This window comes from Oncorhynchus clarkii, chromosome 22 (genome assembly GCF_045791955.1).
Source record: "Oncorhynchus clarkii lewisi isolate Uvic-CL-2024 chromosome 22, UVic_Ocla_1.0, whole genome shotgun sequence".
NCBI lineage: Eukaryota > Metazoa > Chordata > Actinopteri > Salmoniformes > Salmonidae > Oncorhynchus > Oncorhynchus clarkii.
This window is the reverse complement of record NC_092168.1, coordinates 46,435,223-46,445,935: the sequence shown is the minus strand read 5'-3', so window position 1 is coordinate 46,445,935 and position 10,713 is coordinate 46,435,223. Positions and strand designations below refer to the sequence as shown.

Sequence of the window (10,713 nt, the reverse complement as noted above, 5' to 3'; positions counted from 1 at the left end):
ATGTATCTCCTTTAAGCACAGTTTTACTCCTGAACGTATTTAGCCTTTCCATAACAAAGGGCTTGAATACTTATTTGACTCAAGACATTTCATCTTAATTTGTTTATTTTTTAATCAGGAATTTATAAATCAGACTGATATTGTGGGTTATTGTGTGTAGATCAGTGGGCACGATATCTCAAAGGTGTGTGAATACTTTCGGGAATGCACGGTAGGTAATTGCATTGTAACGCTCGTCGTCGGTGGAAGGAAGAGTGGACCAAAGCGCAGCGTGGAAAGTGTTCATGATATTTATTTACAAGAAACACTCAAACAAAAATAACACATCCGAAAGCGAACAGGTCCGTCAGGCACAGACACCAAACAGAAAATAACCCCCCACAAAATCCAAACGGAAAATCAGAATTTATATATGATACCCAATCAGAGACAACGACAGACAGCTGCCTCTGATTGGGAACCAGACTCCGCAAAAACAACAAAGAAATAGAAAACATAGATTTTCCCAACCGAGTCACACCCTGACCTAACCAAAGATAGAGAATAAATCAGGATCTCTGAGGTCAGGGCGTGACATGCATGAAGAAAGTAGGCCTTTGTAACTGTGGTATTTTGTGCAATTGTTTGTGTACTGTAGCCAATGTGTGACCCATTTTCAATGCATTTAATGTGCATATTTAGGCCTATTATAATTCAATGAACCATCTGTAACACTAGATTACGTCTGCATTCTGTACACTGTATTTTTCGATACAGAGTAGGCTATAACTAATCGCGTTTACATCCAACCATTTCATGCGGATGAATTACCTGACGCGTGGTACAAATCATGACGCGATTGATGGAAACATGAAATGCCGGTACAATTGCATAAATGCCGACCGACAATATGTTCGTTCTATATGGTGGGATATTTTTGTGTCTGTAAAATGTATTAGTATAATGATGAATATAATAACCATCATACGGTTGTAAACTTCCCACTGCGTGTTGGGTAAACGTGCAGATTATTAGGCTAAAGATTAAATAAATGATGAACTTCAAAGGGTGGTGATGAGCTTGATGCTCCTTTCCAATAAATATCGAGGGTTCTTATTCCGGTGACGTGATGATCGATGCTTGACTGCAGTTTGACAACTACAAATAATATCGCTTTTATTCATAATAATCTTATAATGTTGGTAGCCGACCAGCACTGGATCTGCGAGCTGTTGGCTAGAGCGCATGTGCCAGAGTGGGCACCTTTGCTATATCACGCTGCAATATTTTTGTGAGAAAACCAACCATCAGTAGAGTTGAAAATGCGATGGAAACCCATTTAACTTGCATTTTTCATTCGGTACATGGGAATTTAACGGCAAAAGTTATTTTAATGTGCACTAGGTCAAAATGCGCATATTGTTTCATGCAGATTTTAGAATATTTGCGTGAAAATCTGTCCCAAATTGAATGGAAACCTAGCTACTGACGGTCTATTTTTTTCCATACGTAACACGGATTTTGTTTCTCTTTGCAAAACCATTATAAAGCATTTACAGACATAGTTCACTGTATGCAGATTATTACATACAGAACTCTGATGTATAGGATCTCTGTTACCATATGTTTAGTTAGAACTTGGTCGGGGGAGGCCGTCATTGTAAATATGATTCTGTTCTTAACTGACTTGCCTACTTAAATAAAGGTTCAATTAAATAAAAATTAATCGTTAGCTGAGATATAGCCTAGCCTAGTTTGTTTAATGTGTTTGTGGTAGGGCTACAAGTATTGTCAAACAAATATAAATTCACCGTATTTAGTCTAGTAGGTCATATGATGAGTAGGACTACATTTGTACTGTGAGCGGTATCATAGCAGCAATAACCAGTGGATCATGTGCACAGCCCGAAGGATTAACAACCCAGGAGTCATTGCGAGTGCACCCAAGCAGAAGACACGGTGGTGAATAGGATACGTCTGTTTGCCTGTTTACGGGCTCTAAATAAGATTATGCTAACGAGAGCGGACAAAGGGGCGTGTTTGTGAAAAGTGGCATTTTTAAAACAACAGGTAGGTTCAGTTATACTGCGCCACTGATGTCTTCATTAGACAATCCAATAATATCACTTGTTAGAAATCAGAGGAACAACATAGAAATATTTGAGGATTCCACCCCCATATCATTATTTAAAATGTCAGCTAGGGATGAGTGCAAAGTGTATCACAAGCCACCATCAGAGATACTGATTGACATCTGTCTAGGGAGTAAAGCTGTAGGGTAAAGACAGCAGAAGAGAAGGGAGAATCTGAAATAACACTCCATCCTCTATAGTAGTGCACTACTTTTGACCAGAGCCCTATGAGACTTGGTCTATAGTAGTGCACTACGTTTGACCAGAGCCCTATGAGACTTGGTCTAAAGTAGTGCACTACTTTTGACCAGAGTCCTATGAGACTTGGTCTATAGTAGTGCACTACTTTTGACCAGAGCCCTATGAGACTTGGTCTATAGTAGTGCACTACTTTTGACCAGAGTCCTATGAGACTTGGTCTATAGTAGTGCACTACTTTTGACCAGAGCCCTGGTTATAGGGTGCCATTTCAGATATGACCATGGCCTCAACTCTTTCGACAGAAGCAAAGGCTTTTAAGCTTTAACTTCAGGCCTCACTCTCCCTCGTATATGATGGATGACAAGTCATCGATATTGAACCTAATAAGGGGAAACTGCTCTGTTACTTCGTATGTGTTTTAGTATTTTCTTCCCTGCATGTTGAAGAACTCTCTGAGGCCTCCTTGGGGTCCCGGATTGAGACGTGCCTGCTGTGTGTGTGTGTGTGTATGTGTCTGTCCTTGTGGTGTCTCTGCTTGTCTGTCTGTTTGTCTCAGGGTTTCGGCCATGCCAGAGGGCCATCTGCGAATGTGTGGCCAAACTTTACAATGCTAATGACAGCGCCTGGAGGCTACGGAGAAGACCTTACAAGATGCTTCATCATCTCTTATTTATTCATCTGATAATCCTGCCTGGTGTTCCAAGGTAAACAAGTATATCCCACGCCGGCCAAGGGGCTGTGGGGTCTGTGGGGGCTGTGGGGTCTGTGGGGGCTGTGGGGTCTGTGGGGGCTGTGGGGGCTGTGGGGTCTGTGGGGTCTGTGGGGGCTGTGGGGGCTGTGGGGCTGTGGGGGCTGTGTGGTCTGTGGGGGTCTGTGGGGGCTGTGTGGTCTGTGGGGGTCTGTGGGGCTGTGGGGGCTGTGGGGGACTGTGGGGCTGGGGCTCTGTGGGGTCTGTGGGGCTGGGGGCTGGTTGGGCTGTTGGGGCCTAGGGTCTGTGGGGCTGTGGAGGCTGGAGGGGCTGAAGTGGTTGGATGGGCTGTGGGGGCCGAGGGGGTTGAGGGGGCTGAGGGGCTGTGAGGCCGTGAGGGCTGAGTGGCCGTGGGGCCCGAGGAGGCTGAGTGGCTGAGGGGGCTGAGTGGCTGTGGGGCTGAGGGGGCTGTGGGGTTGAGTGGCTGAGGTGGCTGAGAGGCCCGAGGGGGCTGAGTGGCTGTGGGGCTGAGGGGGCTGAGTGGCTGTGGGGCTGAGGGGGCTGAGGGGGCTGTGGGGCTGTGGGGCTGTAGGGCTGTGGGGGCTGAGGGGCTGTGGGGCTGTGGGGGCTGAGGGGCTGTGGGGCTGTGAGGGCTGTGAGGGCTGTGGGGGCTGAGGGGCTGTGGGGGCTGAGGGGCTGTGGGGCTGTAGGGCTGTGGGGCTGTGAGGGCTGTGGGGGCTGAGGGGCTGTGGGGGCTGAGGGGCTGTGGGGCTGTGGGAGCTGTGGGGCTGTAGGGCTGTGGGGGCTGTGAGGGCTGTGGGGCTGTAGGGCTGTGGGTGCTGGGTGGGCTGTAGGGGCTGGGGGGCTGTAGGGTTGTGAGGGCTGTGAGGGCTGTAGGGGCTGTGGGGCTGTAGGGCTTTGGGGGCTGTGAGGGTTGTGGGGGCTATAGGGCTGTGGGGCTGTAGGGGCTGGGGGCTTTGAGGGCTGTGGGGCTGTAGGGCTGTGAGGGCTGTGGGGGCTGTAGGGCTGTGGGGCTGTGAGGGCTGTGGGGGCTGTAGGGCTGTGAGGCTGTAGGGCTGTGGGGGCTGTGAGGGCTGTGGGGCTGTAGGGCTGTGAAGGCTGTGGGGGCTGGGGGGCTGTGGGGGCTGTAGGGCTGTGGGGGCTTTGGTGGCTGTTGGGCCGTGGGGGCTGTGGGGGCTGTGAGGGCTGTGGGGGCTGGGTGGGCTGTGGGGGCTGTGAGGGCTGTAGGGGCTGGGTGGGCTGTGGAGGCTGTGGGGCTGTGAGGGCTGTGAGGGCTGTGGGGCTGTAGGGCTGTGAGGGCTCTGGGGGCTGTAGGGCTGTGGGTGCTGGGTGGGCTGTAGGGGCAGGGGGCTGTAGGGCTGTGGGGCTGTGGGGGCTGTGGGGGCTGTAGGGCTGTGGGGGCTGTAGGGCTGTGAGGGCTGTGGGGGCTGTGGGGGCTGTGAGGGCTGTAGGGCTGTGAGTGCTGGGTGGGCTGTAGGGGCTGGGGGGCTGTGAGGGCTGTTGGGCTGTGGTGGCATTTGTTATTATTTTGCATTTTTACTTCACTTGTATTGCTTTGGTATGCTATATTTTAATGTGCTGTATTATAATGTTGTAGGGCTGTGGGTGCTGTAGGGGCTGGGGGGCCGTGGGGGCTGTGGGGGCTGTGAGGGCTGTGGGGGCTGGGTGGGCTGTGGGGGCTGTGAGGGCTGTAGGGGCTGTGAGGGCTGTGGAGGCTGTGAGGTCTGTGAGGGCTGTGGGGGCTGTGAGGGCTGTGGGGCTGTGAGGGCTGTGGGTGCTGGGTGGGCTGTAGGGGCTGGGGGGCTGTGGGGCTGTGGGGCTGTGGGGGCTGTAGGGCTGTGGGGGCTGTAGGGCTGTGGGGGCTGTAGGGCTGTAGGGCTGTGGGTGCTGGGTGGGCTGTAGGGGCTGGGGGGCTGTGGGGCTGTGAGGGATGTTGGGCTGTGGGGGCTGTAGGGGCTGGGGGGCTGTGGGGGCTGTGAGGGCTGTAGGGCTGTGAGTGCTGGGTGGCTGTAGGGGCTGGGGGGCTGTGAGGGCTGTTGGGCTGTGGTGGCATTTGTTATTATTTTGCATTTTTACTTCACTTGTATTGCTTTGGTATGCTATATTTTAATGTGCTGTTCAGACCCTTTACTCAGTACTTTGTTGAAGCACCTTTGGCTGCGATTAAAGCCTCGAGTCTTCTTTGGTATTGTGCTACAAGCTTGGCACACCTGTATTTGGGGAGTTTCTCCCATTCTTCTCTGCAGATCCTCTCAAGCTCTGTCAGCTTTGATGGGGAACGATGCTGCACAGCTATTTCCAGGTCTCTCAAAAGGTGTTTGATCGGGTTCAAGTCTTGGGTCTGGCTGTGCAACTCAAAGACATTCAGAGACTTGTCCTGAAGCCACTCCTGCATTGTCTTGGCTGTGTGCTTAGGGTCATTGTCCTGTTGGAAGGTGAACCTTCGCCCCAGTATGAGGTCCTGAAAACTCTGGAGCAGGTTTTCATCAAGGATCTCTCTCTGTATGTTCATCTTTAACTCGATCCTGACTAGTCTCCCAGTCCCTGCCTCTAAAAAACCTCCCCACAGCATGACACTGCCACCACCATGCTTCACCGTAGGGATGGTGCCTCCACCATGCTTCACCGTAGGGACGGTGCCAGGTTTCCTCCAGACGTGACACTTGGCATTTAGGCAGAAGTGTTCAATCCTGGTTTCATCAGACCAGAGAATATTGTTTCTAAAGGTCTGAGTGTCCTTTAGGTGCCTGCTGGCAGACTCCAAGCGGGCTGTTATGTGCCTTTTACTGAGGAGTAGCTTCCGTCTGGCCACTCTACCATAAAGGCCTGATTGATGGAGTGCTACAGAGATGGTTGTCCTTCTGGAAGGTTCTCCCATCTCCACAGAGGAACTCTGGAGCTCTGCCAGAGTAACCCTCGGGTTCTTGGTCACCTCCCTGACCGAGGCCCTTCTCCACAGATTGCTCAGGCTCTTGGAAGGGTCTTATTGGTTCCAACCTTCTTCCATTTAAGAATGATGGAGGCCACTGTGTTCTTGGGGACCTTCAATGCTGTATAAATTTGTTGGTATCCTTCACCAGATCTGTGCCTTGACACAACCCTGTCTCGGAGCTCTACAGACAATTCCTTCGACCTCATGGCTTGGTTTTTGCTCTGACATGCACTGTCAACTGTGGGACCTCATATAGACAGGATAGACAACCTTTCCAAATCATGTCCAATCAATTTAATTTACCACAGGTGGACTCAATCAAGTTGTAGAAACATCTCTAGGATGATCAATGGAAACAGAATGCACCTCAATTTCGAGTCTCATAGCAAAGGTTTTGAATACTGATGTAAATAATGTATTTCTGTATTTTATTCAATCGATTTTAGAATAAGGCGGTAACATAACAAAATGTTTCCGAATATATATCAAAATCAAATAAAATGTTATTTGTGTTTTCTTTATTATGTTGGTTAGGCCAGGGTGTGACATGGGTGATTTATGTGTCTTGTTTTGTCTAGGGGTTTTGTAGTCTATGGGGTTGTGTTCAGTTGAGTGTTCTAGGTAAGTCTATGGTTGCCTGGAGTGGTTCTCAATCAGAGGCAGGTGTTTATCGTTGTCTCTGATTGGGAACCATATTTAGGCAGCCATATTCTTTAGATATTTTGTGGGTGATTGTTCCTGTCTCTGTGTTTTGCACCAGTTAGGACTATTTCGTTTTTTCCACGTTTTCTTATTTTGTATAGTGTTCGCGTTTTCATCTTTCATTAAAGATGTTTATAAATAACCACGCTGCATTTTGGTCCTCCTCTCCTTCCCAGGAAGAAAATTGTTACAATGATAAGGGTTACATGGAGAAAATCGTATCTCTCTGAAATTAAAATGGATGGCCCTCACTTTCGCAAAATATATTTGACTTTAAAAAATATATATATATAAGTGACCCAACCCTGTACCCAAAGTTATAATTAAAACATAAAGTGAATACCCCTGTCTTCTTTTGGACAGACCAGAGCCTTAGATATGCAGTTTTAGAAACTGTTCTTTGTCCTGCAAGCTTTATATGGCAATGCAGAAATGTTGATAGCACACAGGACTGTGGGTCAGAAGGTTGTGTGGTTTGCAGACCACCGTGGACGAGAGTGGGGGTGGAAACATCTCCTTTATAGTAATCATTGAGTTTGTAGGTTCAAGAAAATATTGCCATTTACAAACATTTCATGCAATTCTACGTCATTTTACATATTAGAATATTTCTTTAATACCACAAAAATGACAGAAATTACAGGCTAAGAATGGCCAGAGAGAGAGGCCGATTTGTTCATCTTATCATATTTCTCCAATGCCACATCGGTGTGTCTTGTTAGCAATGAAACTGTCCCTGTTTGCTAAATATTTGAATTTGAGACGTCATTAGGAATATGAGCATGGTATTTTTAAAAGTTAAACTCACCTTTCCACCCTAGACAGAGGTGGAGGTTAAACTCACCTTTCCACCCTAGACAGAGGTGGAAGTTAAACTCACCTTTCCACCCTAGACAGAGGTGGAAGTTAAACTCACCTTTCCACACTAGACAGAGGTGGTCTACCGACGCAGAAACATGTCAGCTTTAACTGCTGGCTACTCTTCTGTGGCTTAAGCCAACGAGAGAAGGTTACAAGTGTTTTCCTTAAAGCGGTCTGGGTTTAAATATATTCTATTGTACAGAAAGTGAATAGCTTAATCAATTGAGAGTCACAGAATTAGATTACTTCCCAAGCAAAGTATTTTGTTTGTCTCCTCGGCTATAGAAGGTTGTAGCTCAGCCTCTAAATGTCAAAGAAAGTAAACAATGATATCCTCAAATGCATCGGAGTCACGTCCTTCCCGGGTATTTTACAGCTTGTTTCTAGCATAAAGCATTGGGCACCAAAGCACTGTTTTATATCACTTCATATAATCAAATCGATGCTATTTTCTTTCGAACCAAACAAGGGGGACGTATGCCTCTGCTTTTTGTCATTATGCTTTAATAAAAGTAGGTCTATGGCATTCCCTCTCTTACCCCTTCAATATGAGTCTGGGAGGCAGGGTATTTTTAAGAGTGCATGATGTGTGGAGGAATGGACAGACAAATCTACGGCTATAGATTACGAGGGCTCCAGAGTGGCGCTGTGGTCTAATGCACTGTATCTCAGTGCAAAAGTTGTCACTGCAGTACCTGGTTCAAATCCAGGTCTGCATCACATCTGGCTGTGATTGGGAGTCCCGTAGGGAAGTGTACAATTGGCCCAGCTTTTGACCGGGGTAGGCCGTCATTGTAAATAAGAATTTGTTCTTAACTGACTTACCTAGTTAAAAACAATAAAAATCTGTGGATATACCAGTCTAAAGCCTAATTTTGTCTTTCAAACTACATCTTATGTCTTAAATAGGAAGAAATAGGCTCCAACACAAAGACCTCTTGTTCTTAGTAAAGTCTAATTGAAATGAATACGTTGAAATGAATTATGCCTACTCGAATTTGCCTACTTTCAGCACAATGAGCTGTCCATTTCTGATTGATTGTGCCGCGGCTACTGATTCGAGTGTCATTACCACAATGTAAGTTACTCAGAGTCTGGCTTATTGTGAGGTCAATAACTGTGCTAAATACATCATGGACAAGAAACATATTGTTTACTGTAAAATCTATTATAGTTGTAGCAAGCGATCAAATTGAACCTCTGGTCCTCCTTCTCATCTCCGCACTCTCCTTTTCACACTGAACACATCATACATATTGTTTACTGTAAAATCTATTATAGTTGTAGCAAGCGATCAAATTTAACCTCTGGTCCTCCTTCTCATCTCCGCACTCTCCTTTTCACACTGAACACATCATACATATTGTTTACTGTAAAATCTATTATAGTTGTAGCAAGCGATCAAATTGAACCTCTGGTCCTCCTTCTCATCTCTGCACTCTCCTTTTCACACTGAACAGAACATAGCTAATAGGCTTGTCCTCATATTAGTTGTATTTTTTCCTCCTGAACTATACCACCATAGGCCTACACAGCACAGCCATTGATTAGGCAGCACACAATGTATTTATTGTTATTATATATTTTTTTTAAATCAGCAAGAGCAGAGCCGTTCAGGGCCCAGGGTTGGAATATCCATTACAGTGTAATGCAGCCTAGTTGTATTTAAACCTTCCCAGCAGCAATCTTAGAAATGTAATTTTGCTCTGTGCATCTCTGAGCATGAACTTGGTAGCCTATTGCCTATAGGTTACGGATTGTTTGATTGAATAGCTTAAATAGCACTTGACATTGAGCTCCCAGCGGCGAATGGGAGTTGAGGGGCGGCACTGGGCACACGTTGATATACAGCCTAATAAGCAACTAATTCGAAAAGTGATAAATAATAAAATTTTATCAATTACAAATTAATTGACCGTCCCCTGGACTAGATTAAAACAATACTAAATCCTCCCCTTGAATGGAATTGAAAAAGCATGGCCCTCCCCTTGACTGAAATTGAAAAGCATGATCCTCCCTTGACTGAAATTGAAAAGCATGATCCTCCCTTGACTGAAATTGAAAAGCATGATCCTCCCTTGACTGAAATTGAAAAAACATGACCCTCCCCTTGACTGAAATTGAAAAAACATGACTCTCCCCTTGACTGAAATTGAAAAGCATGATCCTCCCTTGACTGAAATTGAAAAGCATGATCCTCCCTTGACTGAAATTGAAAAAACATGACCCTCCCCTTGACTGAAATTGAAAAAACATGACTCTCCCCTTGACTGAAATTGAAAAGCATGATCCTCCCTTGACTGAAATTGAAAAGCATGATCCTCCCTTGACTGAAATTGAAAAAGCATGACCCTCCCCTTGACTGAAATCCAAAAAAGCATGACCCTCCTATTGACTGAAATTGAAAAAGCATGACCCTCCATTTGACTGAAATCCCAAAAAGAGTGACCCTCCCGCATTTTCCTCCAGGTAACCATTCTGCAAATGTCAATCCATTCCTTAATGTGGTCAGTGAAGAATCCAATACTTTAACTTGTATGTGGTACTTGTCAAACTATTGTGGAAGCACCTCCTCTGAAGAGTATCAATTAGGCTGTTTGAGAAGGTTTGAATCCTAAGCAACCTGTCAACACATTGTTTGAAGTACAATAGACCAACATAGCTACTGTAGAAGGTCAAAGCTATTTGCTGGAAAACCTTGGTAGAGCATGGGGGTAGTACAGTTGATGTCAGAAATTTACATACACTTAGGTTGAAGTCATTAAAACTTGTTTTTCAACCAATCCACAAATTTCTTGTAAAACAAACTTGGCAAGTCGGTTAGGACATCTTGTCTGTGCATGACACAAGTAATTTCACCCAATAGATATGGGAGTTTATCAAAGTTTGATTTGATTTCAAATTCTTTGTGGGTCTGTGTAATCTTAGGGAAAGGTGTCTCTAATATGGTCATACATTTGGCAGGAGGTTAGGAAGGGCAGGTCAGTTTCCACCTCATTTTGTGGGCAGTGTGCACATAGCCTGTCTTCTCTTGAGAGCCATGTCTGCCTACGGCAGCCTTTCTCAATAGCAAGGCTATGCTCACTGAGTCTGTACATAGTCAAAGCTTTCCTTAAGTTTGGGTCAGTCACAGTGGTCAGGTATTCTGCCGCTGTGTACTCTCTGTTTAGGGCCAAATAGCATTCTAGTTTGCTCTG

General features: G+C 46.2%; 1 protein-coding gene across 1 annotated transcript; it reads right to left on the bottom strand.

The window, feature by feature from the left end:
- Positions 1-2,978: 2,978 nt before the first annotated feature.
- On the bottom strand, positions 2,979-4,538 carry LOC139380154 (uncharacterized). The gene has a single exon (XM_071122597.1). It carries the CDS (start codon positions 4,536-4,538, stop codon positions 2,979-2,981), a length of 1,560 nt encoding a protein of 519 aa, XP_070978698.1.
- Positions 4,539-10,713: the final 6,175 nt, after the last annotated feature.

What these genes read in the sequence shown, in the direction of transcription:
- LOC139380154 (XM_071122597.1), bottom strand. Translation starts at nt 4,538, where the DNA reads ATGCCACCACAGCCCAACAGCCCTCACAGCCCCCCAGCCCCTACAGCC.